Genomic DNA, 23977 nt, shown 5'->3' on the forward strand with positions numbered 1-23977 from the left:
GATTAAAATCCAGGTCCGGGGGTGGTTTCCATCCTCCTTCCCTCCCCACCTGGCTCCCTAGGCTTTGGCCCTGCCCCATGACTTGGGGACCAGAGCTGCAGCTGAGAGAGTTTGACTAGGCAAAGGCAGGTCTCTATTTACGCACTGAAGAGTTTCTCCTTAAATCCCACCGTGTTCCACCAGAGCCTATTGGAGTGAGGGCTCTGTGGGTTTACACAGGCCTTGAGTGAGCTTCAAAGCAGGTGAAACCCAAAATGAAAATCCAGTCTGCATGAGGATGGCAGCAAGCTTCCCAAACTCCTGCTTAAGGCAGCACAGTCTAGTACAGAGGGCACAGGGCTGGGGGTCAAGTTGCCTGGGTGCTAGTTTCTTCCATGCCTTACGTTCCACATCTGTAAAATGGGGGGAGAAGAATATGTTTTCTTCTACTTCATATAATTATTGAAAGGACAAAAGAGGCCAGAGCTGCCTAAGGCCACTGGCTATGTGGCTGGTTAAGGGTCTTCCCCTTAAGGTTCTCGGAGAAGGGAAGCAGGTGAACAAGAGTGGGGAGATGCCCTTTCCTCATCTTCCCTCCCCAAGATTAAGAGTAAGGATAGCCATGGCAGCACCTCGACGAGCCCAACCGCTCCCAAACCTCCCGGAGACAGCCTCACAATGCGGGGAGGGGCACCCGGCGGGGCCCCGGCCTGTTAAGAGTCCAGGCAACCGGGAGGGACCGCGTGCAACGCGCCAGGGCCGAGGAGCACGGAAGCCGGCCGGCTTGCGGTCTGAGATGCTCGGCCCGGCGAGTGCATCCCTACCTCCAGATTGATCTGCCTCCGCCTCGGTGGTCCAGCGACCCTCGGGCCCTAAGTCGGAAGGTTCGCCCTTGAGCACTCCATTGCTGAAGGGCACAGTACTGTCCCGGAGAGGGGCCGGCGGCTTGTCGTCGGGGTCCGCGTTTGGGTCGAGAGAAGAGTCTGCGAGCCCAGGGGCGTCCACGGGGTCAGAGGGCGGGGCGGCTGACGGGACACCGGGACAGTCCTCGGACATGCAGGCGCTGCACCCGGAGTCTTCCGCCCCGATATCGGGCTCCTCAGACGACTCCCCCTGGGAGGGGGTTGGGGGCACCCGGTGGGCCGAGTTCTTTGGCTTGCGGTCCTTTGGGTCCCCCGAGATGGGGCTGGACAGGAGGCCGTGCTGCAGGCAGCTGGAGTACGTCTTGTGCTCCCGGGGGCCGGTCGGGACTAGAGGGGGGTCTTGGGCAGCGGCAGTCTCACAGCTGCCCCTCCCCTGGCCCGCAGTGCTCTGCCCCAGCGCAGGTTTCCGGCTGGCTGAGGCAACGCTCTCCTCGTCGCGGCCGGCACTCTGACCGTCCGAGGCCCGACCCGGCCCGTCTGTGAGGTCGCCCACGGCGCCCGCCAGCACTTCTTCCGTCGCGGCCGAGATCACGTCGGAGATGATCTGTAGGGCCGCCTGCTCGATCTTCTCGTCGCTCTCCGTGTCCTCTCCTCGGCTCAGCCCCCGGGCCGGCTCACCTTCCTCCTCCTCCTCCTCCGGCCTCTCCCCGGGCCACCTGCCTCCTCCCCTCTGGGGCGGCCCGGGTTCCTCCAGCCTGGGCAGCTCCGTCCCGCTTAACTCGATTAAGCTGTTCAGTAGATTCCCAGCTGGACATTCTTTGCTCGGAGCTGGTCCAGCCCTGTGCAAGGGGCTCTGCTCCACTTCCTCCTTCTCCTTCACTTCCTCTTCCTCTTCCTTCAGGGCAGCTTGGCCAGGAGCTTCACTGCTGCTCTCTTGCTGCATGCCGAAGGTCTGGGACGCAGCGCTCTCTCCTTCGGTAATGGTAACTTCGGTTCCTTCCGCTTCCTCCACCTCTGCCACCTTGTCCTCGGAGCCACGTAAAATCGGAGCGGTTTCCAGACGTACTGGCCGACCTTCCCCGGGGGTTCTGCTGAAGGTGGACTCTGGCCCAGTCAGGTCTGCGGTCCCGGGGTGGTGCCACGTGCCACCGACGGGTGGGAAGACAGATTTCTGTACAGCAGCAGCAGACCTGGCTTCATCTCCGGACCCGGCCACTGCCAGCCGATGGCTGTCGTCCTCGTGCGTCCCCATCGCTCCTGGGAAGCCGGGAGAAGAATCCGGCACCTCTGGTGCCGACTGCCACGGCCGCAGGGGAGTCAGAGGCTCTATGGACGACTTGTCCCCTGTGGGCCTTGGCTTTTCAGGCGGCACAGGCGCCTCCCTGACACAGCCGGCTTCTTCCCCCGAGAGGGATTCCTCGATGGGCACGCCCGTTCGCACATCTTCGGCCACGACCCTCACCGGCTGGTTGTGACTGCCGACTCGCTCCTTTTTCCGAGAGAAAAACCACCACCAGCCAATGAGTGCCAGCACTCCCGGCAAGGCGTAGGGGAGGATGGTGCGGAATCGGAAAGCCATCCTGGACCCCTCCCGCGGCTACACCTGTGGGAGATACAAAACGGGCAGCAGTCAGTGGCAGGTAAGAACCTGGGGTACAAGGCATAAGAAGTTCACCTGGTGGTGGAAGCCAACGTGGTCCCTTCTCCCCCCAGCCCCCCACAAGCCTCCAGTCCCCATCTGTTTTCCCTCACTGCCCATTGCCTTACATAATACATTTCCCACTGCTTATCTGACTGGCTGAGAGACAGCTCCAAGAAGCTAGCATTTAAGAGGTACTCAGAAAGGTGGGGGCCGAGTCGCTTTCTTCGAGAAGAACTGTCAGCAGAAAAAATGGCCCCATACACTCCTGGGGGAGGCCTCGGACTTACTTAAAGAGAATCGAATTAAGGAGTCGGGAAATGGGGTTTTACTTTGGGACCCAAACTAGGCAGCAGACACGAGTGTTTCACCACCCTGGGTTGGGGCGGGCAGGACGGCCTGCCTTCAGTCTTGGGGTCTCCGTTTTGCACGGCATGCTTGCTCTCACGTCTAATACATGAATCTACTTAGCCCTTCAAGTCGACGAGCCTTTTTCAGCATGCTCTCCACACTATTCAATTAGACTGCCAGTGAGATGCCCCCCTCGCCCCCAGATCCAATCCCCTTTTCAACGCCTGCTGCTTCCTGCCGACCCCTTCAGCCCCCATGAAATCCAGGAGCCCCCAGGTGGCCCTTACCCCACCCCTGCCTGCTTACTTGCTTGTTGGCCGCCGGGCCCCGGTGGGAACAAATAACGAGAGTGACGCTGCAGAAGCCACTAGCACGACAGAGCTCGCCTGACAAGTTCTCGATACTCAAGTCTCAGGGTGGAGGCTCATTTGGGTTCCTGATAAGGAGATGCCATCACCATCCTCCTCACCTTGAGGCTTTCTGAGGATACCCATTCTGGGCAGAGTTACAACTTGTCGGCTGTGTGACCTTGGGCAAGGCACTTCTCTTTGCCTCAGTTACCTCTGCTGTTAAATGGGGATTAAGACAGAGCCCCAAGAGGGACGTGGGCTGGGCCCAACCTATTTGGTGGCTACCCCAATGCCTGCCACATAGTAAATGCCTAAATACCATTAAACGAAGCAAAAATTCTTCATAGGCTCCACCGGTTCTGAAGAGAACTCAACTGCAGCGTTAAAGATAGCCCACCCTGGCAACTCCCTTCAGAATTAGTTTCTGGCTTCCAAATCCTCCAGACTCGGGAAGTAGCCAGGGTTTCTCTAACACTCCAAAAGGCTACCATGCCTCAGTACCAAGCAACCAGAAACCCTTGCTTCCCTTCGGCCCCCTCTTTCCGCGCAGGTGCACAGAGGGGTGATTCTCGTCTCCATCTGGGACTACGGACAATTTACATACTCCTCTGAAAGTTGGGTCCAGAGACGTCAGAAAGACTCACCAGAGGATGTGCCCAACTCCAGACAGAGCGGTCATTTCCTCTGCACAACCATCCAGAGCCGTACCATTCGGAGTCGCCAGCGTGGAGACTTTTCTCTACGACGCCAACCCCCATCCCTAGGTCGAGTGGGGGAGGCTTAGCTGTTTCCCCATCACTGGTACTTACTGTGTGCACACAACTGTACTAGGGGCTTATTTGACTGTTCTGCAGTGAACTGCTTTCAATTTCAGCTCTGACGTTTATTTTTAGAAGGGCCATTTGCCCAATTTCCCAAATCAGGCTTTGCTGACTAGTTGCCAGACAGTTGCATGAATCTAAAGGCACTGCCTTGTGCCTCATGCAGGCCTCCGACGGTCACACTATTCATCTGCTCGTTTGCCTGGAGTTTATAAAAAAAAAAAAAAAGGGAAGAGAAGGACGCCTCTCCCCCTCCCTCTGAGGAATTCACAGCCTGGAGAGCTAAAATACAGGGCTAAACAGTTGTCTGATGCCACAGAAAAGGAGCAGCTGCCGCCGCCGCCATCTTGGTGCTTCACAAGCCCAGCAAGAGCGTTTAGGAAGTTCAACGCGGTGCTCTGGGCTCAACTTCCAAAACAACTGGCTCCCTTTACAAAACAATTCCCGTGATTACTATTAAGGATTTTAGGTGCTTACTATGTGTCTGCTCTAGCTACAAGTTCATCAGGTTGGACAGTCCCTGTCCTTCATGAGGCTCAAGGTCAAAGCAGGAGGGAGACTAGACACTGAATCGCCATTTTCCAGGTGAGGAAACTGAGACACAAAGTTAAGCGACTTGCCCAAGGTCACACAGCAGGCTCCTCACGGAGCCAGGATTAGAAATCAATCCCTCAGTAGTATGCAAGCACTTACTGTGGGGAGAGCACTGTATGATACAGAGCTGAGAGACATGTTTCCTGCCCACAATGAGCTTACAGACTAGGGGTCCGGGAGGTAGACGTTAATATAAATCAATAATTTATAGCTATGTACATAAGTGCTGTGGGGCGTGAGGTTTGGGTGACTGCCAAATGCCCAAAGGGTACAGACCCAAGTGCCTTCTGTGAATTCATTCAATCATATTTATTGAGCGCTTACTGTGTGCAGAGCACTGTACTAAGCGCTTGGGAAGTACAAGTTGGCAACATATACGGACGGTCCCTACCCAACAGCGGGCTCACGGTCCTGTGCTGTCTGTCGTTAGAAGCTTCTGGCCAAGTGCCTCTGTTGGCGGTAATAATTCATTCATTCAATCATATTTATTGAGCACTTACTGTGTGCAGAGCACTGTACTAAGCACTTGGGAAGTACAAGTCGGCAACATATAGAGATGGTCCCTACCCAACGATGGGCTCAGAGTCTAGAAAGGGGAGACAGACAACAAAACATGTGGACAGGTGTCAAGATGTCAGAACAAATAGAATTAGAGCTAAATGCACATCATTATCAAAATAAATAGAATAGTAAATATGTACAAGTAAAATGAATAGAGTAATAAAACTGTACAAACATATATACAGGTGCTGTGGGGAGGGGAAGGAGGTAGGGCAGGGGGGTTGGTGATGAGTGTTGAGAGGCAACATGTGTAGCCTAATAGAAAGAGCACAGGCTTTGGAGTCAGGTGACCTGGGTTCTAATCCCTGTTCCACCACTTGCCTGCTGTGAGACCCTGGGCAAGTCCCTCAGTTTCCTCACCTGTAAAATGGGGAGATGAATATCTAGTCTCTCACCTTAGACTGTGAGCCCCATGTGGTGTCCAACTTTACCTCCCCAGCTCTGAGAACAATGCTTGGTATGCTTAACGAGTACCAAGCAACATGAAATAGTGGCTAGAGCACGGGCCTGGAGTCAGAAGGTCCTGAATTCTAGTTCTGCCTCCGCCAGTTGTCTGCTGTGTGACCTTGGGCAATTTATTCACTCATTCAACTGTATTTATTGAGCACTTACTGTGTGAAGAGCACTGTACTAAGCACTTGGAAAGTACAATTTGGCAACACTTAGAGACAATCCCTACCCAACAACGGGCTCACAGTCTAGAAGGGGGAAGTCATTTCACTTCTCTGTGCCTCAGTTACTTCATCTGTAAAATGGGGATAGAGACTATGAGCCCCACATGGGACAGGGACTGTGTCCAACCTGATTTGCTTGTATCCATCCCAATGACTAGTATAGTGCTTGGCACATGGTAAAGTGCTTAACAAATATCACAATCATTATTACCATAAAAAAAAAGACCCTGCCCTTTTCTGAATCTACCCAAGTGCTTGGCACCTGGTAAGCATGTTGCCAACTTGTACTTCCCAAGCGCTTAGTACAGTGCTCTGCACACAGTAAGTGCTCAATACAATTGAATGAATGAAAAGTATGTGCCTGGCTCGGATGCATTTACAAGATAATCCTACTGGAACAATCAATCTAAGAGGGAGAGAGAATGGGTATCTTACCCCCAGTTTTACAGATGAGGGGAGACTGAGGCACCGAGGCGTTAAGTGACAGTCGGGGCCTCAACTTCCACTCCTGTGCTCTTTGCATTAGGCCAAGGCTACGAGGCCTTGTTGTTACATTATTATGAAACTGAAAGGTGGGAGCAAACAGTAGGTGTGTCCTTCAAGCCGACAGCGAGGGTTCAAGAGCAAAGCAGGCAGCTTGCACGCTGGGCCCTGGGCCAGTGTCAGAGGAACCTTTTCCCGTCTAGCTAGGTGGAGCTAGATACCTGCTACTTAACATTTCTCCATTGTTTCAATGACAAGGAAAGCTTTTGTAGTCAGGGAGACTGAGAGAGAGCCTGGGCAACCCGACAGGATGAAGGTGTTGGGAGTACTCTCTTGGAATAAGGAAATCCAGATAGGTGCCTTAGTACAGAGTGCTATGTAGGGTGGGTGCTAAACATTGTTGAGGATGGAAGCCAAAACGAACACACACATAGAGCCTCTACCTACCCTTTGGGCTACGTGCAGCCCGTGTGTACCTTCTCCATCTTTTTGCAGAGCTCAAGCTATTCAGAAACAGGATCAAGAGCCTCTGGAATTCACTGCCGTGTTTCTACGCAGGTCACAGTGAGCTTAGTTATGGACCTGATGCTCCCAGAACCATCAGGCCCGCTCACCAGCTCCTGTATTTATCATCATCATCATCATCATCAATCGTATTTATTGAGCGCTTACTATGTGCAGAGCACTGTACTAAGCGCTTGGGAAGTACAAACTGGCAACATATAGAGACAGTCCCTACCCAACAGTGGGCTCACAGTCTAAAAGGGGGAGACAGAGAACAAAACCAAACATACTAACAAAATAAAATAGAATAGATATTTACAAGTAAAATAAATAAATAGAGTAATGAATATGTACAAACATATATACATATATACAGGTGCTGTGGGGAAGGGAAGGAGGTAAGTATTTGAGTACACAGCACAGGCCCCGAAGGAGCTTACATTCCGAAGTCGAGAAAACACAGAGGAGAGGAGGAGGGAGGCAATACTGCAGAAACCAACAAGTTCTCTGCGGCAGAGAGAGGTTCGTCTCCTACCTTCCTAGGCAGGGCATCTGATTCCGCTCAGAGAGGCCAATCCAGGCCCCTCGGCTCTGGCCACATGGCTCTGGCCAGGGGATGGGCTAGGAGCCCCGACCCTGGTTCAGAGGCAGTTCAGGGAGTGGACATAGTGTTTAAAGAGAGGTTGCCTTTGTCCCATAAGATGTCTGGGCTGGGTGGTTTGTTAGGTCCTTAAGATTCCAAATTAGCTCACAGTAGTGTTGCGACGCTCCTCCATCATCCCAGCAAGATAGCTTCAGAGCAAGGCCTGGCTATTCCTAGCAGCTAGACTACACATCGACATGGGTTGAGCTAGTCACCTGGCTCCTTTTCGGGTTGAACCAAGAGAGGTTCCCCAAGGGCAGTGCTGCCAGGTCAGACAGCCCACCCCACCGATTCCCCCCTCGCTGAGGAACGGGAACCACGTTTATTTCCCCTGTGTGTATTCTCTCCCAGTATGTACTACAGTGCTCTGCACACTGTTAAGAACTGCCAGTAAGAACTTCATGCTACTACTCTCAGAGTGCTGAGCATAGGGCAAAGGAAGGGAGCCTCAAAGGGTCAGGCCTCGAAAGGGGGCCCCAGGTTTCTAGTGATGGCCAAGGCAGGAGTCACAGAGGAACCGCTGCCTCGGGGGACTGAGGCGGGAGATTGGGCAGTGGGGTTCTCACCATGGCTGCCTGCTCTGTCATCCAGTTGAGCTCTCTGGGCCAGTTGTCAGGGAAGGCCTCCCAGAATAGAAAGTCAACAGAAAATATTGGGGAACGAGAGGGCTAACATCGATTTGCCCATGATAAGGGGCTTCCCAAGTTAATATTTATTTTACTTGTACATATCTATTCTATTTATTTTAATTTGTTAGTATGTTTGGTTTTGTTCTCTGTCTCCCCCTTTTAGACTGTGAGCCCACTGTTGGGTAGGGACTGTCTCTATATGTTGCCAATTTGTACTTCCCAAGCGCTTAGTACAGTGCTCTGCACATAGTAAGCGCTCAGTAAATACGATTGATGATGATGATGAAGAAAGGCTTAGGAACCCCGCCGAGAAGTATTTGTAGCTGGCCACCTCTCAGCTGACCTATGCCACCACCAGCATTACCGGACATGTGCAGGTGCACAGCCCTCAAGTCCTCCCTAGGGAGAGACTCATTTGAATGGTTAATCAGATTTATTGAGTGCTTATGCTGCGCAGAGCCCTGTTCTAAGCACTCAGGAGAGTTGGCAGACATGTTTCCTGGTCACGTGGCATTACAAGCACCTGCTACGCCTACGCAGGGCAGGAAGTGACCAATATCACTCCGGCCCATGAACCTGGACTTTCAGCAGAGAGGGGCTTTCTGTCAGGGGGACCCAGGCAATAAACTGGTCACTTAATGACACAGGGGGGCTTCCAACTCTGGCTGCTCCAGGCCAGTAGCCACATACGACCACCATCATCTGCGGATGGGGAACAGGAGGATGAGTCGCTTAAGGTACTGGCTAACATTTCGCCCTCTCCTTTGCAAAGAGCTCCTCAGAGTCTCCTAGAGTTACCGAGGACCTCCCGTGACAGCTTTGCCTTTCCCACAATGCTGGGGGGAAGGCACAGGGATTCCCACCATCCACGCCTCCGGCAGCAAGTGATAGTTTCCGATCTCCTGGGACATTGGAGATCCCAGACATTTCTCTCCCTCCCCAACTCTGTCATTATCCCAGAAACTGCTCCCGGATCCCGGCAAGGTCTCTGACTCTCGGCTGCAGCGGCGGGTGAGTGACCACAACAGCACTAAAACCCAAACAGAAAACTTCCCCCGCTCCAGCCTCATGAAACATTTTGCCCTAGAGCGCTTGTTTCCGAGAACAGAAACTGCTCTACGGATCTGTGCCAAAAAAAGAGTTAACATGCCGCTACGATAGAGTAGAGTGTGGGCAGACACAGCTTCAACTTCAGGCAAGTTTCTTGGCCAAATTGACTCAGGTGGCTGGCTGATAACCCTGAATCCACACCCCTCCAGTGACAGGGTGTGTGTCTCAACACAGGAATCTTGGAGGGTGAGGAGCCCCCAGGACAGAAATGAACACCTGCCGGACATGGGGGTCCCAGCCAGCTGTTTGTACTGGAATCTCAGCCCTTGGACAAAAGCTCCGAGTCAGCTATGAGAGCCCCGAGAGGCAGTGTGGCTCAGTGGAAAGAGCATGGGCTTGGGAGTGAGAGGACGTGGGTTCTAATTCCGGCTTCACCACTTATCTGCTGTGTGACCTTGGGTACGTCACAACTTCTGTGTGCTTTAGTTACCTCATCTGTAAAATGGGGATTAAGACTGTGAGCCCCACATGGGACAACCTGATTACCTTGTATCGACCCCAGGGCTTACTGCATAGTAAGCGCTCACTATATACCATTATTATTATTATTATTTTTATTAAAATGGCGGGGCTTCACCCCTCCTGAAGTCCCGAGCAACTTGCCGGGCACGTTCGCCAAGTTGGCACCTGCACCGCTACTGGTGACAGGCAGCTCTGCCCTCCTGAATATTAGTCGGGAGACTGGGGCCAGAGGCTGTTTTGGGAAGAGGATAAGCTTCACGCTGCTTCCTTGAATCAGGACTTCATGTGAGCAGGGACCCTGTTCCCCAGCCAACATAAACCACGGCAAACATAGCACCTTATAAGGCCGGATGCCTTGCCAGCGAGGAGCGAGCAGATGGACCCGACAACTCTGGCCCGAATGAGAGTGTGTGTGTGTCAGAGAGTGAGAGTGTGTGTGTGTGTGTGTGTGCGTGTGAGTGTGTGTGTGCATGTGAAGTGGGGGAAGAAAAGAGAGAGAAGGAGAGAGGAGAAAGGGGAAAAAAAAAGAAAAAAAAAGGGACTGACAACACAGATGAAGATGGTGTTCAATTTTCCTGGCCACTGCAAAGGCATCGTGGCCAAATCCTAGTTCACTACCGTGCTTCATTTTCTGGGTCTCATTTCCCTTCTGCTGTTTCCAGTTCTGTGTTCTCCCCGCCTCCCCTCAATTCTAAACTATGAGGCTTGTGCAAACACACACCAGTTCTAATCCTGGCTCTGCCACTTTCCTGCTGTGTGATTTTGGGCAAGTCACTTAACTTTTCTGGGCTTCAACTGCAGAATGGAAATTCAATCCCTGTCCTTCCACCTACTCAGAATGTGAGCCTCACGTGGGAGGGGGACTGGATCTGGCCTGGTTGGCTTCTATCTACCCCAGCATTTAGAACAGTGCTTGACACACGGTAAGTGCTAAAAATACCAAAAGAATCACACCCCACTTTGGAAGGGCTACCACCTCAATATGCTTTAGCCTTCTCCCAGGCACACTCCACACCCCTACATCTGTGTCCAGGCTGGACAAAGCCAATGCCAGACCCCACTGCTGCACTCACGTGAGGCTCCTGAAACTTTTCCATTTGCTAAAAATAGTCCAGGAGCACATGCCTGCCCTGGCTGTCAGTCTACTGGAGCAGAGTCAGGACACAGAGCGGAGAGGAGCTCTACAAATGACATTCAGGAAGGAGGGCTGGACCAGAGAGGGTCTCAGTCAGTGTGGCCAACGGACTTTCTGGGCCCCTAATCTCCCCTCTACTCAACAGATTGAGTTCAGGACTCGCTAGTGAGCACGGGCCTGGGATTCAGAAGGCCTGGGTTCTAATCCCGGCTCCACCACTTGTCCACTATGTGACACTTTACTTCTCTGTGGCTCAGTTCCCTCTTCTGTAAAATGGGGATTGAGACTGTGAGCCCAATGTGGGTCTTGGACTGTGTCCAACCTACTTAATTTGTATTTACCCCAGGGTTTAATACAATGCTTGCAACATCCAGTGCTTAGAACAGTCCTTTGCACATGGTAAGCGCTTAACAAATGCCATTATTATTATTAATAGTAGTAGTAGTAGTAGTAGTAGTAAGGGCTTAAATACCATTAAAAATAATCAAAATATGCAAAAAAAGAGCGCACGCACACACACACCCCACCCCCCCCACCCCACCCCCAAATGAGTTAGCCCCAAGACGGCTTTCAGAGAAAGCACAGACAGCTGGGGTATTAAGCATCAATGTATTTATTGAGTACCTACTGTGTGCAAAGCACTGTACTAAGAGTAAAACAGAATTAGCAGACATGCTCCCTGCCCATAAGGAACTTACAGTTCCATGCCGGGTGAAGCCGGGATAGGAAGGAGACCCCAGAACACGGTGTGTACGGCACCAACTGGCACGATTAGCGAAGTCTGTTATACTGTTCTACTGCACTCTTCCAAATGCTTAGCACAGTGCTCTGCACACTATAAGGGCTCAATATATACAACTAACTGACCAAAGAACTGAGCTCAAGTTTAACAGAGGCTTGCTGCATTTCCCCTCCAAGCCGAACACACACAAGAAAGATTCCATTTGGTGCAGGATCGTTCCACCCGAATGTCATCCGGCAGAAGAGTTGAAAGCCCTGGACATCCAATCTCAGCCTCCCAAGTAAGGAGCAGCTGGGACGGGGATGGGGTTGGGAAGTTTCCAAGTTTCACTAAGACCGTAACGGCAGAGGTGACTTCCAATTTGGCTTTCTGCTACAGTTCAACAGCTGGGGCCGTCTTAGTGGCACAGTAACACAGTACCCACACATTTTCGAGACCGCGTTGCCCTTCTTCATGGGAACAGGAGAGCCCGTCCCTGTCTACGACAGCACCGAGGACAGAACCCAGTCTCCCGCCCCTCCCCTGACCCCCAGGACCCTGATCTCCAGATGCTGAACTGCTCAAACTAATGGTCGTGGCTCTTGCCCATTCTGATGTCCTTCTGCGGCTGGATCTCAATGCTTCCTTCCTTCAGCTTTCTGTTGGGTAATGGAGCCCAAGAGGGGCGAGAGAGGAGAAACTACCATTTCCAGGGAGTCTTTCGAAGCGGAGATTCTACTCACCTCCTCTCCCCTGGGTCCCAGGGACGACCACCGATAAACTCCAAGGGTTAAGAACCCACCACATGAGAGAGATGAGCGTCAAGCAGGGCGAAGCCACCCCTGGCACAAAGGATCCCACTCAAGTTGGACGTCATGAGAGAGGTTTGAGCCACGGATCACAAAGGCCTCAAATCCAACTTCTCAGGGGGCAGAAACGGAATTCTGTGGCAGTTAATCCTACACCACTTGCGGGCACCCACATTTTTTTTGAGTTTACAATGGTAGCCTGTGCATTTTTTGTCCCTGGGCAAATGATGCTATAATCAATCAATCAATCGTATTTACTGAGCGCTTACTGTGTGCAGAGCACTGTACTAAGCGCCTGGGAAGTACAAGTTGGCAACATATAGAGTCCCTACCCAACAGTGGGCTCACAGTCTAGAATAAACTCTCAGCATGGCCTAGTAGAAAGAGCACAGACCTGGGAGTTGGAAGACCTGGGTTCTAATTCTGGCTCCGCTACTTGTCTACCTTATGACCTTGAGCAAGTCCCTTCAGTTCTCTGTACCTGTTACCTCATACGTAAAATGGGGGTAAAGACTGTGAGCCGCACGTGAGACATGGGCTGTGTCCAACCCGACTAGCTTGTATCTTAGGCCAGCACTTATTACAGGGCCTGGAACATAGTGATCAATCGCATTTATTGAGAGCTTACTATGTGCGGAGCCACGTACTAAGGTCCGCCAACTGTCAGCTGTGTGACTGTGGGCAAGTCACTTAACTTCTCTGTGCCTCAGTTCCCTCATCTGTAAAATGGGGATGAAGACTGTGAGCCCCCCAGGGGACAACCTGATCACCTTGTAACCTCCCCAGCGCTTAGAACAGTGCTTTGCACATAGTAAGTGCTTAATAAATGCCATTATTATTATTATTGTTTGGGAGAGCACAATCCAACAGAATAGCAGACACATCCCATGACGATATTAGAGGTAGAGATAGATATTAATATGATTAGTAACTGCTTAATACCATTAAAAATAAAAAAACAAACACCCCCTAACCTAACCCTGGCTAGGCAAAGTGGAAAAGTCGAAAAGGTCAGAGGATCCAAAAAGCTTCAGAAACACTGAGCCGAGTTGTGCTGCATGGACACCGATGTGGTGACAACCTTGGACGGGAAAACATCCCAAACCTGCCACAATAATAATAATAATGATGGCATTTATTAAGCACTTACTATGTGCAAAGCACTGTTCTAAGCGCTGGGGAGTTTACAAGGTGATCAGGTTGTCCCTCTGGGGGCTCACAGTCTTAATCCCCATTTTACAGATGAGGTAACTGAGGCCCAAAGAAGTGAAGTGACTTGCCCAAAGTCACACAGCTGAAAATTGGCAGAGCCGGGATTTGAACCCATGACTTCTGGCTCCAAAGCCCGTGCTCTTTCCACTGAGCCACGCTGCTTCTCTAAGCACTTCTGCCACAAGTGCTGCCATACGGGGCAGGAAGCCGGAAGCCCCAGGCTTGGATACGGCACCGCGTCAGAGGGCCGGGCCCGGCTGATCCACAGCGCGACTGGCTGGGAGAGGCTCATCAAGAATATCTTTCTGTACTTTCAGTCCTCTTCACAGGACTCAAGGAGCCCAGCCTGCCTACCTGCGGAAGTCAGTCATAAAGAGGCTCGCTCACTGGATCCCCAAGAGCGACAGGTTTGGGCTCTGCTGGTCCACAACGACAAGCCCTTTTCACCAGAAAAATAAAAAAACACAGGATCACACTTCCTGCCCTCCGCCACAGGAGTTTCACCAGGAAAGTAGTCGGAGAGTTATCTATCAGCTGGGTTCTCTCACTCTGGGCCAGATTCCCGCTGCCCATGGCTAAAGCGGATACCTAACTACGCAAGGATCTTGTTAGGAAGTAAGTGAAAGGCACAGGAACACGCTCTGAAGGTGCCAAGGCTTCAAACCAGATCTGTTCCGAAGGAGGCAATAATAATAATAATAATAGTGGCATTTATTAAGCACTTACTACGTGCAAAGCACTGTACTAAGCGCTGGAAGAGCTGGAGGGGAACCTGGATGGCACCTCAGCTTACTGAACATTCAATCGGCAACTTATTTAGGGTAGCGCGGAGCCAGGTCTCCAGATTGTACATTCGTTATCCGACCTCTGCTCACTGTTCTAACCAACTTGGCGATCAAGAACTGCCTCAGTTTTCCCACTGCGCCACCAGATCAGTATTTGTAATGGTATTTAAGCGCTTACTATGTGTCAAACACTGTTCTAAACGTTAGGGTAGCTACAAGCTCATAAGGCTGGCTTCAGCCCCTGTTCCACATGGAATGCACAGTCTAAGTAGGAGGGAGTAGGATTTAATTCCCATCTTTACAGTTGAAGAAACTGAGGCACAGAGAAGTTAAGTGACCTGTCCAAGGTCCCGCAGCAAGCAACTGGCAGAATCGGGATCAGAAACCGTGTCCTCTGATGGCCACGGCCATGCTCCTACCACTAGGCTACGCTTGTTCTTAATATTAGTTGTCACCAACTCTATCAGATTTGTACAGTTTCTCTGCTCTAGATTTACAAGTACGAAGGCAGTTAGGTTTCCAAGGTGTGGCCGAAGAACTAGGGACTTTTACCCTTCTCTCTAGGGACAAGTATGTTTGGCCAGGGAGTCAAGATAAGAGGGATTTAGTACCAAGGGGGAACTGAAGAAATTAAACAGAAACTAGCTCTTGTCCCAAAGCAGAAGCGTCTGCCTTATCCGTCAACGACACTGGCAGGATGAACCAATGCTACCTGGTTTGGTCCCTAGGCAGACAGACAAGTCATGTGCGGGAAGAATGTCAGGAACACTACTAACCCTCCGGATGTAGGGCGCCTTGCCCTGCTCTACCAGTGCTGCAGCAACAAATGAACAATCATTGTGGTATTTTTTGTGCTTACTATGTGCCAAGCGCTGTACTAAGCATGGGGTAATACTGTTCTGTGCAGTTCTGTGTGTGAGAGCTAGCCAGTCTGAATGGTTAATCTAGAGGGGAAGGAAGATTGTTATCCTCCTTGAATCCCGGTAAACCCCATGGGGCTCGGTCACACCCCCTTGGGGTACTCAGGGAGCGTTGAGGACGAAGCATGAAAATCAAAAGTACCTACAAATCTCTTCCCTGGCCTCCGAAAAATCTGACCCACACGTCAATGTGGCGGTGAGGGTTTCAGGTGGGCGAGGAGAAGGTCAAACAGCCAGGAAGGTTAGGAGGTTAGGCCATCAGTGGTCAGAATTTCTGACTAAAGAAGAACCCCGCGAGTCTTGAGTGGTGGGGACAGAACAGGAATCCTGAAGACATCTGCCTTTTGAGGAGAGCGGAGTTAACAGCAGTTACCCTGTTCAAGGTGCTGTGGCCTCCTTTACTTCAAGAAGGTTTTGCACATCAAACTCTCATGGGTACTTCACCCCTGTGGCCCTAGCGGAAACACGGTTGGCAAGGGGGAGAGAGTACAAGAGACATAAATCATTAGCCCTTTCACTAATCCCTCTGAATAGATTCTAGGCCGGACCGATGTTTGCTCGTTGTTTGGGACGGGAGATTCCAGCACCACCCTCAAGCAACTCCTAATTAGACACCAAGAGGGCAATGGAAAAATGTCAGTTTCTTGTTCTCAGGTAGCTTACGCACTAAGGGAGACACAACAGGAAAGAGCTGTTACCGCCTGACACACCCATGCTGAGTTTGACCAGCCTCAAGGGCTAGGAATAGCCCAGGGGAGCTGGGGGCCGGGGGGCTACTGAGCAGGTGCAAGGAGTTTCAGAGGTCACCTGAAGGAGACCGACCAGGACAAACCCAGCCAGCTGGCCACAAGTTCAGTCAAGTCAATTATCCTCTCCATCTAAAGTTACCCTATTGTAACACTGTCACTAAAATACACAGTAAAAGTGAAGCAAGAGGTTAAGTCAGAACTGGCTTAGTGAGGGCTTCCTTCAGATTATCACCGGGCAGCAGAGTCCCTGAAAGCCCAAATCGATTTTTCGGCCCAATTCTAGTGGAAAGCACAAGCAGGCCCAGGCTCCAACCCCAAATGGCGGGTATGGATAGAACAGGGAGAAGCGGTGTGGTTTAGTGGCAAGAGCCCGGGCTTGGGTGTCAGAGGACGTGGGTTCTAATCCCGGCTCCGCCACTCATCAGCTGTAAGACTTTGGGAGACTCAATTAACTTCTCTGTGCCTCAGAGACCTCATCTATAAAATGGCGATTAAGAATGTGAGCCTCACGTGGGACAACCTGATCACCTTGTATCTAGCCCAGCGCTTAGAACAGTGCCTGGTACATAGTAAGCGCTTAACAAATACCGTCGTCAATATTATTACTACACCAAATGCTTTCTAAGGATTCACATTCAAAACCTGATCTCGGTCAAACCTTATTCGTGTGCTCTTAAATGTCGGAAATGAGTTCAGGACCCACATGCTCCGGGGGGTTCGATCTACAGCAGAGGCTACTACATTCTTTGGATTGAGCTTTTAAGGCAAAGAAAAAAAGAAGTGCGGGCTCTAATTTCAATCAATCGTATCTGTTGAACAAATACTGCATGTAGAGCACTGTTCTAAGTGCTTAGGAGAGTACAGAAATAACAGGTCAGACCCATTCCCTGCCCACAGTGAGCTTTCAGATTAGAAGGGGAGACAGTAATATACAGAAACTACAGACATGTACGTCAGTGTTGGGCTGAGGGAGGAGTGAATAAAGGGAGCAAATCAGGGTGAGGCTTCCCAAGTGCTTAGTCCAGTGCTCTGCACACAGTAAGCGCTCAATAAATACGACTGAATGAATGAATGAATGTGACAGAGCCCCATGGGGTTTACCGGGATTCAAGGAGGATGATCATCTTCCTTCCCCTCTAGATTAACCATTCAGAGACTGGCTAGCTCCCACACACTGAACTGCACAGAATGAGTGAATGGAGGAGGTGGGAGAAGAAATGAGGGCTTAGTCAGGGAAGGCCTCTTGAAGGAGATGCACCTTCAATAAAGCTTTGAAGGTGGGGAGAATGTCAGATTTGAGTGTTCATTTTTTAATGGCACTTATTAAGCACTCGCTAGGCACTAAGCATGGGACAGATACAAGAGATTCATTTTGGACACAGTCTATGTCCCGCCTGGGGCCTGTGCATGGGGCTCACAATCTTAATTCCCATTTTACAGATGAGGAAACTGAGGCACAGAGAAATGAGGTGACTTGTCCAAAACAACAGAGCAGACAAGCGGCCGGGCCGGGATTAGAATCCAGTCCGCTGCGCCTTCTACTAGGCCACGCTGCTTCTCACAATATGAATTACTTGAATCAAAACACGCATATTTATGCATTTCCCCTCACCCTGACACCCGCTCCCTCTATGACCAAGCAAATGAAGGGAGACAGAGCTCATATCGGGCAGGGAACATGTCTAACCAACTCTGTTGTATTACACTCTTCCAAGAGCTTAGTACGGTGTTCTGCATACAGTAAGCATTCTAATATTACCATCGATTGATAAAGGAAAGAGAAGCTTGGGGGATAGGGGAGAGGGAGAATTCATATTTTTATTGAAAAGTGAGGCTACTTCACCTAAGTGACGGGAGAAGTCCTGGAAAAGTCAGTGCTTTCCCCAGCTCGCCTATTTCCCCAGCCACCCAAAACTGTCCTCAACTGCATACAGTCCCCACGGTTAAACCCAACGGGGGAAAGTGCCCGCCACCCTTGTAAGCAAGCAGCAGCAAGACAGACCATAATGCAATTCCAAGAATACCACTTCATCCACACAAAATGCTTTGGATCGGCGTGCACCAAAATAGAAGAGCAACTTGTCGTGAGCAGATAAAATACCATTAGAGGAGGAAGCAGGTTGTACTAGCTCTTACGGCTTTTTGTTTCTTAAAGGGCATCTTTTCGTTCAGGAACCTGGGATGAGTGCTTTCCTTACTAAACTCATGGCCAATGATGCTTCACCCTCTAAAGAAGAATTAGAGAGATGCAATCAAGTTTCCAAGGGACTAAAATCCCAGAGAACAGATTCCCACCCTTTTTTTTTGGGGGGGGGGGGGGGGGGGGGCAAGAAACCATTGTTCAGAAGGTAGTTTCTAGAAATATCCTTCTACCTCAGGTTGTGTGACAGTAGTTGTTTTCCAGTCTCCTACTTACTTCACAAAACAGCGATGCCCATCAGTCCACTAGGGCAGTGCCAGTCTACAACTGAGGTTTTTCTCTTTCAACCGTGAAGGTGCAGAGGGGTGAATTAATCAATGGTATTTGAGCATTTACCAGGCGCAGGGCACTGTACTGAGCGCTTTGGAGGGAATACAACAGAATTAGCAGATACGTTCCCTGTAGCTTATAGCCTAGGGGGGAGAGCCATGGCTCAGGAAAAAGGTAAGCCGGAGAAAGCAGCGTGGCTTAGTGCAAACGGCACGGGTTCTAATCCCGGCTCTGCCACTTCTCTACTCCGTGACCTTGGTCAAGTCACTTAACTTCTCTGTGCCTCGGTTCCCTCATTTGTAAAATGGGAAGAAAGACTGTGAGCCCCACGTGGGGAAACCCGATTACTTTGCACTACCCCAGTGCACAGAACTGTGTCAAGTTACTTAACTTCTCTGTGCCTCAGTTCCCTCATCTGCAAAATGGGGATGAAGACTGTGAGCCCCACGGGGGACAGCCTGATCACCTTGTGTCTATTCCAGCGCTTAGAACAGTGCTTTGCACATAGTAAGCGCTTAATAAATGCCATTATTATTACTATTATTATTAAATACCATCATCCAGGGTTCTGAACAGTGCTTGGAGCCTAGTAAGCGCTTAAGAAATACCACCAACAGTATAGTATCGCTTCCACTGCGGCCCCCCTCAATATACACGAGGCCTCCACTTTCACCTAGAGCAAAGTCCACTAGATGCCTATTTCCCCTGGCACATGGGAGAGGCGGCGTCCCGTGCTGGGCTCTTGCCCAGGGAATCAGGTCGTAGCCCTTCATTTCTATTCTAACCCCTTCCCCCCACGCCCCTACCGCTGTTTTCCTCAAACACCAGAACAACCCGAAGCCTACGACTTATTTCACACCCTCTGGCCCTTTGCTTCACCCTGTCTGGCTGGTGGGGTGAAGCTGCGTGGCTCAGTGGAAAGAGCCCGGGCTTGGGAGTCGGGGGTCGTGGGTTCGAATCCCGGCTCCGCCACTTATCAGCTGTTTGACTTTGGGCAAGTCACCTCACTTCTCTGGGCCTCAGTGACCTCATCTGTAAAATGGGGATGAAGACTGTGAGCCCCATGTGGGATGACCTCATTACCTTGTATCTTCCCTGGTGCTTAGAACAGTGCTTGGCACGGAGTAAGCGCTTAACAAATACCAAAATTACTATTATAATCACTATCCCGGAGTTGAACTTGGCCCAAAGGTACCAGCCTCGGGAGGGGCAGGGGAAGGTCAAACATGAGGGCCTCGCCCTTCCGACACAAAAGATTTCTTCCTCGCTGGTTGTGGGTTGTGTCAGGGTACAAAAGAGGGAGGGGGCTGGGGTAGACGCCTGCCTAAAGCCTGGAGGACGCTGCCAGTCCTGGGCCCGGGTGGTCATTCATTCATTCAATCGTATTTACTGAGCGCCTACTGTGTGCAGAGCACTGGACTAAGCGCTTGGGAAGTCCAAGTTGGCAACATCTAGAGACGGTCCCTACCCAACAACGGACTCACGGTCTAGAAGGGGGAGACAGACAACAAAACAAAACATATTAACAAAATAAAATGAACAGTAAATATGCAAAAGTAAAATAGAGTAATAAATCTGTACAAACATTAGAGAAGCAGCGTGGCTCCGTGGAAAGAGCCCGGGCTTTGGAGTCAGGGGTCATGGGTTCGAATCCCAACTCTGCCAATTGTCAGCTGTGTGACTTTGGGCAAATCACTTCACTTCTCTGGGCCTCAGTTCCCTCATCTGTAAAATGGGGATTAAGACTGAGCCCCCCGTGGGACAACCTAATCACTGTGTAACCTCCCCAGCGCTTAGAACGGCACTTTGCCCATAGTAAGCGCTTACCAAACGCCATTATTATTATTAAAATGGGGATGAAGACTGTAAGCCCCACGTGGGACAACCTGATCACCTTGTAACCTCCCCAGCACTTAGAAAGTGCTTTGCCCATAGTAAGCGCTTACCAAATGCCATTATTATTATTACTAAAATGGGGATGAAGACTGTAAGCCCCACGTGGGACAACCTGATCACCTTGCAACCTCCCCAGTGCTTAGAACAGTGCTTTGCACATAGTAAGCACTTAATAAATGCCATTATTATTATTATTATTATTATTATATATATATACAGGTGCTGTGGGGAGGGGAAGGAGGTAGGGTGGGGAGGAAGGCACGGTGCCACCCAACGGGGGTGGCTCGATTTTTTGGGGTGAGGATGAGGTTCACCAGATTGACGGGCCGATGGGGGGGGGAAAGGAAAAATCCACCTGCCTCCTGAGGGGCTGGATTGCAACCAAAGCTTTTCCCTCCAGAAGACGGGAGAGCCCGTTGTTGGGCAGAGACTGTCTGTCTCTGTTGCCGATTTGTAAGTGCTCAATAAATATGATTGAATGAATGAATGAATGAATACGAGCTCATCAGGTTGGACACGGTCCGTATCCCACATGGGGCTCACGGGCTTACCCCCATTTTCCAGATGAGATGACCGGGACGCAGTGAAGTGACAGGCCCATAGTCACAGTAGATGAGTGGTGGAATTCATTCATTCATTCATTCAATCGTATTTATTGAGCGCTTACTGTGTGCAGAGCACTGGACTGAGCGCTTGGGAAGTCCAAGTTGGCAACATATAGGGACGGTCCCTACCCAACAGCGGGCTCACAGTCTAGAAGAATTGGAACCCAGGTCCTTCTGACTCTCTGGCCCTGGGATCTATCTATCTATTATTATTATTATTATTATTATTATTATTATTATTATCATCCTTTCTATCCCTAAGCTACCCTGTTTTTCTATTTTGTATCTACCCCAATCCTCAGAACAGTGCTTGACATACAGTAAGGGCTTGCCCCAAACTGAGCCCCCTCCTTCCTCTCCCCCTCCTCCCCCTCGCTTTACCTCCTTCCCCTCCCCACAGCACCTGCAAATATGTTTGTACAGATTTATTACTCTATTTTACTTGTACATATTTACTATTCTACTTATTTTATTTGGGTAATATATTTTATTTTGTTGTCTGTCTCCCCCTTCTAGACTGTGAGCCCGCTGTTGGGTAGGGACCGTCTCTATATGTTGCCAACTTGGACTTCCCAAGCGCTTAGTACAGTGCTCTGCACACAGTAAGCGCTCAATCAATATGATTGAATGAATGAATGAATGAATGAAATGGGGAAGGGGAGAAGGGGGGAGAGGAAGGATTGAATGAATGAATGAGTTTGTACTTCCCAAGCGCTTAGTCCAGTGCTCTGCACACAGTAAGCACTCAATCAATACGACTGAATGAATGAATGAATGAAAGGGGGAGGGGGAGAGGAAGGAGGGGGAGGAGAATTGAACGAATAACTGAATTTGTACTTCCCAAGCGCTTAGTCTAGGGCTCTGCACAGAGTAAGCGCTCAATCAATACGATTGAATAAATGAATGAATGAAATGGGGAGGGGGAGAGGAAGGAGGGGGAAGAGGATTGAATGAATGAATGAATTTGTACTTCCCAAGCGTTTAGTCCAGCGCTCTGCACACAGTAAGCGCTCAATAAGTACGACTGAATAAATGAATGAATGGGAGGGAAGGAGGGGAAGGAGGGATTAGGACTGTGGGCCCCCCGTGGGACAACCTGATCGCCTTGTGACCTCCCTAGGGCTTGGAACAGTGCTTTGCACATAGTAAGCACTTAATAAACGCCATCATTATTATTACCGTGATATTTTATTAAGCACTTAACTGTGGGCCAAGCGCTGCGGTGGAGCCACAAAAATCTGGGCGGACCCAATTCCGGTCCTTACCCTGGGACCGTCAGCTTCAGGGGAACAGGTGCCCGGCTACTGTTACTACTCTATTTCACTTCTACATACTTACTATTCTATTTATTTTATTTATTTATTATTACTATATTTATTTATTTTACTTGTACATATTTACTCTATTTTATTCTGTTAATACGTTTTGCTTTGTTCTCTGTCTCCCCCTTCTAGAAGGCGAGCCCACTGTTGGGTAGGGACCGTCTCTATATGTTGCCAACTTGGACTTAGTCCAGTGCTCTGCACACAGTAAGCGCTCAATAAATACGATTGATTCCCAAGCGCTTAGTCCAGTGCTCTGCACACAGTAAGCGCTCAATACGATTGAATGAGTTTCGTTAATGATGCGCACATTGCTATAGTTCTATTTGTTCTGACGATTTTGACACCTGTCCACCTGTTTTGTTCTGTTGCCTGACTCCCCCTTCTAGACTGTTAGAGAAGCTGCGTGGCTCTGTGGAAAGAGCCCGGGCTTTGGAGTCAGAGGTCATGGGTTCAAATCCCGGCTCCGCCAATTGTCAGCTGGGTGACTTTGGGAAAGTCACTTCACTTTTTTAGACTGTGAGCCCACTGTTGGGTAGGGACTGTCTCTAGATGTTGGACTTCCCAAGCGCTTAGTCCAGTGCTCTGCACACAGTAAGTGCTCAATAAATACGATTGATCGATTCTCCGGGCCTCAGTGACCTCATCTGTAAAATGGGGATGAAGGCCGTGAACCCCCGTGGGACAACCTGATGGCCTTGTAACCTCCCCAGCGCTTAGAACAGTGCTTTGCACATAGTAAGCGCTTAATAAATGCCATTATTATTATTATTATTATGTGAGCTGTGAGCCCACTGTTGGGTAGGGACTGTCTCTAGATGTTGCCCACTTGTACTTCCCAAGCGCTTAGTACAGTGCTCTGCACACAGTAAGCGCCCAATAAATACGATTGATTGATTCTCTGGGCCTCAGTGACCTCATCTGTAAAATGGGGATGAAGGCCGTGAACCCCCGTGGGACAACCTGATCACCCTGTAACCTCCCCAGCGCTTAATAAATGCCATTATTATTATTATGTGAGCGGTGAGCCCACTGTTGGGTAGGGACTGTCTCTAGATGTGGCCCACTTGTACTTCCCAAGCGCTTAGTGCAGTGCTCTGCACACAGGAAGCGCTCAATCAATACGACTGATTGATATTGATTGGGGGAGGAACCGCCTTTGCATGTTGCCACGAGCGCTCAGTCCAGTGGCCTGCACACGGTAAGCGCTCAATAAATAGGATTGATTGAATCATCATCATCAATCGTATTTGTTGAGCGCTTACTATGTGCAGAGCACTGCACTGAGCGCTTGGGAAGTACAAATTGGCAACATATAGAGAGAGTCCCTACCCAACAGTGGGCTCACATGAAGGAAGGAAGGCAGGAATCCGAGCCGCACGGTTGCAAAGGGGCCTCCTGACAAGGCAGGTGGCAGTGGCTTCCATGTGCCCTTGCTGGGCCTCGGGCTGGCCGGGCCCGAGGGGGTACAGAGGGGGTACGGGGGGGTACAGAGGGAGGTTTGGGGGGGCGTCCCGGCCGGGGGAAAGGGGGGGATGCAGAGGTCGGGGCCCGCCGGGCCTGGGCGACCTTGGCCCCGCGCGGGCCGGTCCTCGGCGGGGCCCGGGGCCCGGGGCCCGGGGAAAGGGCGACGGGGCGGGGGCGGCTACCTCAGGACGCTCGCGGGGTGGTCGTCGTGGTGGTGGGCCTG

At 50.6% G+C, this 23977-nt stretch overlaps 1 protein-coding gene across 2 annotated transcripts in view; it reads right to left on the reverse strand.

Moving 5' to 3' along the window:
• The window catches only part of AKAP1 (A-kinase anchoring protein 1), a 34921-nt gene extending 10944 nt beyond the window's left edge, over nucleotides 1-23977 (reverse strand). Inside the window, exons 1-2 of one of the 2 annotated variants that reach the window (XM_038759535.1) lie at nucleotides 23937-23977; nucleotides 804-2445 (exon numbers count right to left, since the gene is read on the reverse strand). In XM_038759535.1, coding sequence (XP_038615463.1) covers nucleotides 804-2421 — 1618 coding nt within the window. In that variant the 5' untranslated portion in view covers nucleotides 2422-2445; nucleotides 23937-23977. Of the gene's footprint in view, nucleotides 1-803; nucleotides 2446-7354; nucleotides 7462-23936 lie in introns of those variants that run through there. The other variant, XM_038759536.1, reaches the window with a different exon arrangement.

This window comes from Tachyglossus aculeatus, chromosome 17, assembly GCF_015852505.1.
Source record: "Tachyglossus aculeatus isolate mTacAcu1 chromosome 17, mTacAcu1.pri, whole genome shotgun sequence".
Taxonomy (NCBI): domain Eukaryota; kingdom Metazoa; phylum Chordata; class Mammalia; order Monotremata; family Tachyglossidae; genus Tachyglossus; species Tachyglossus aculeatus.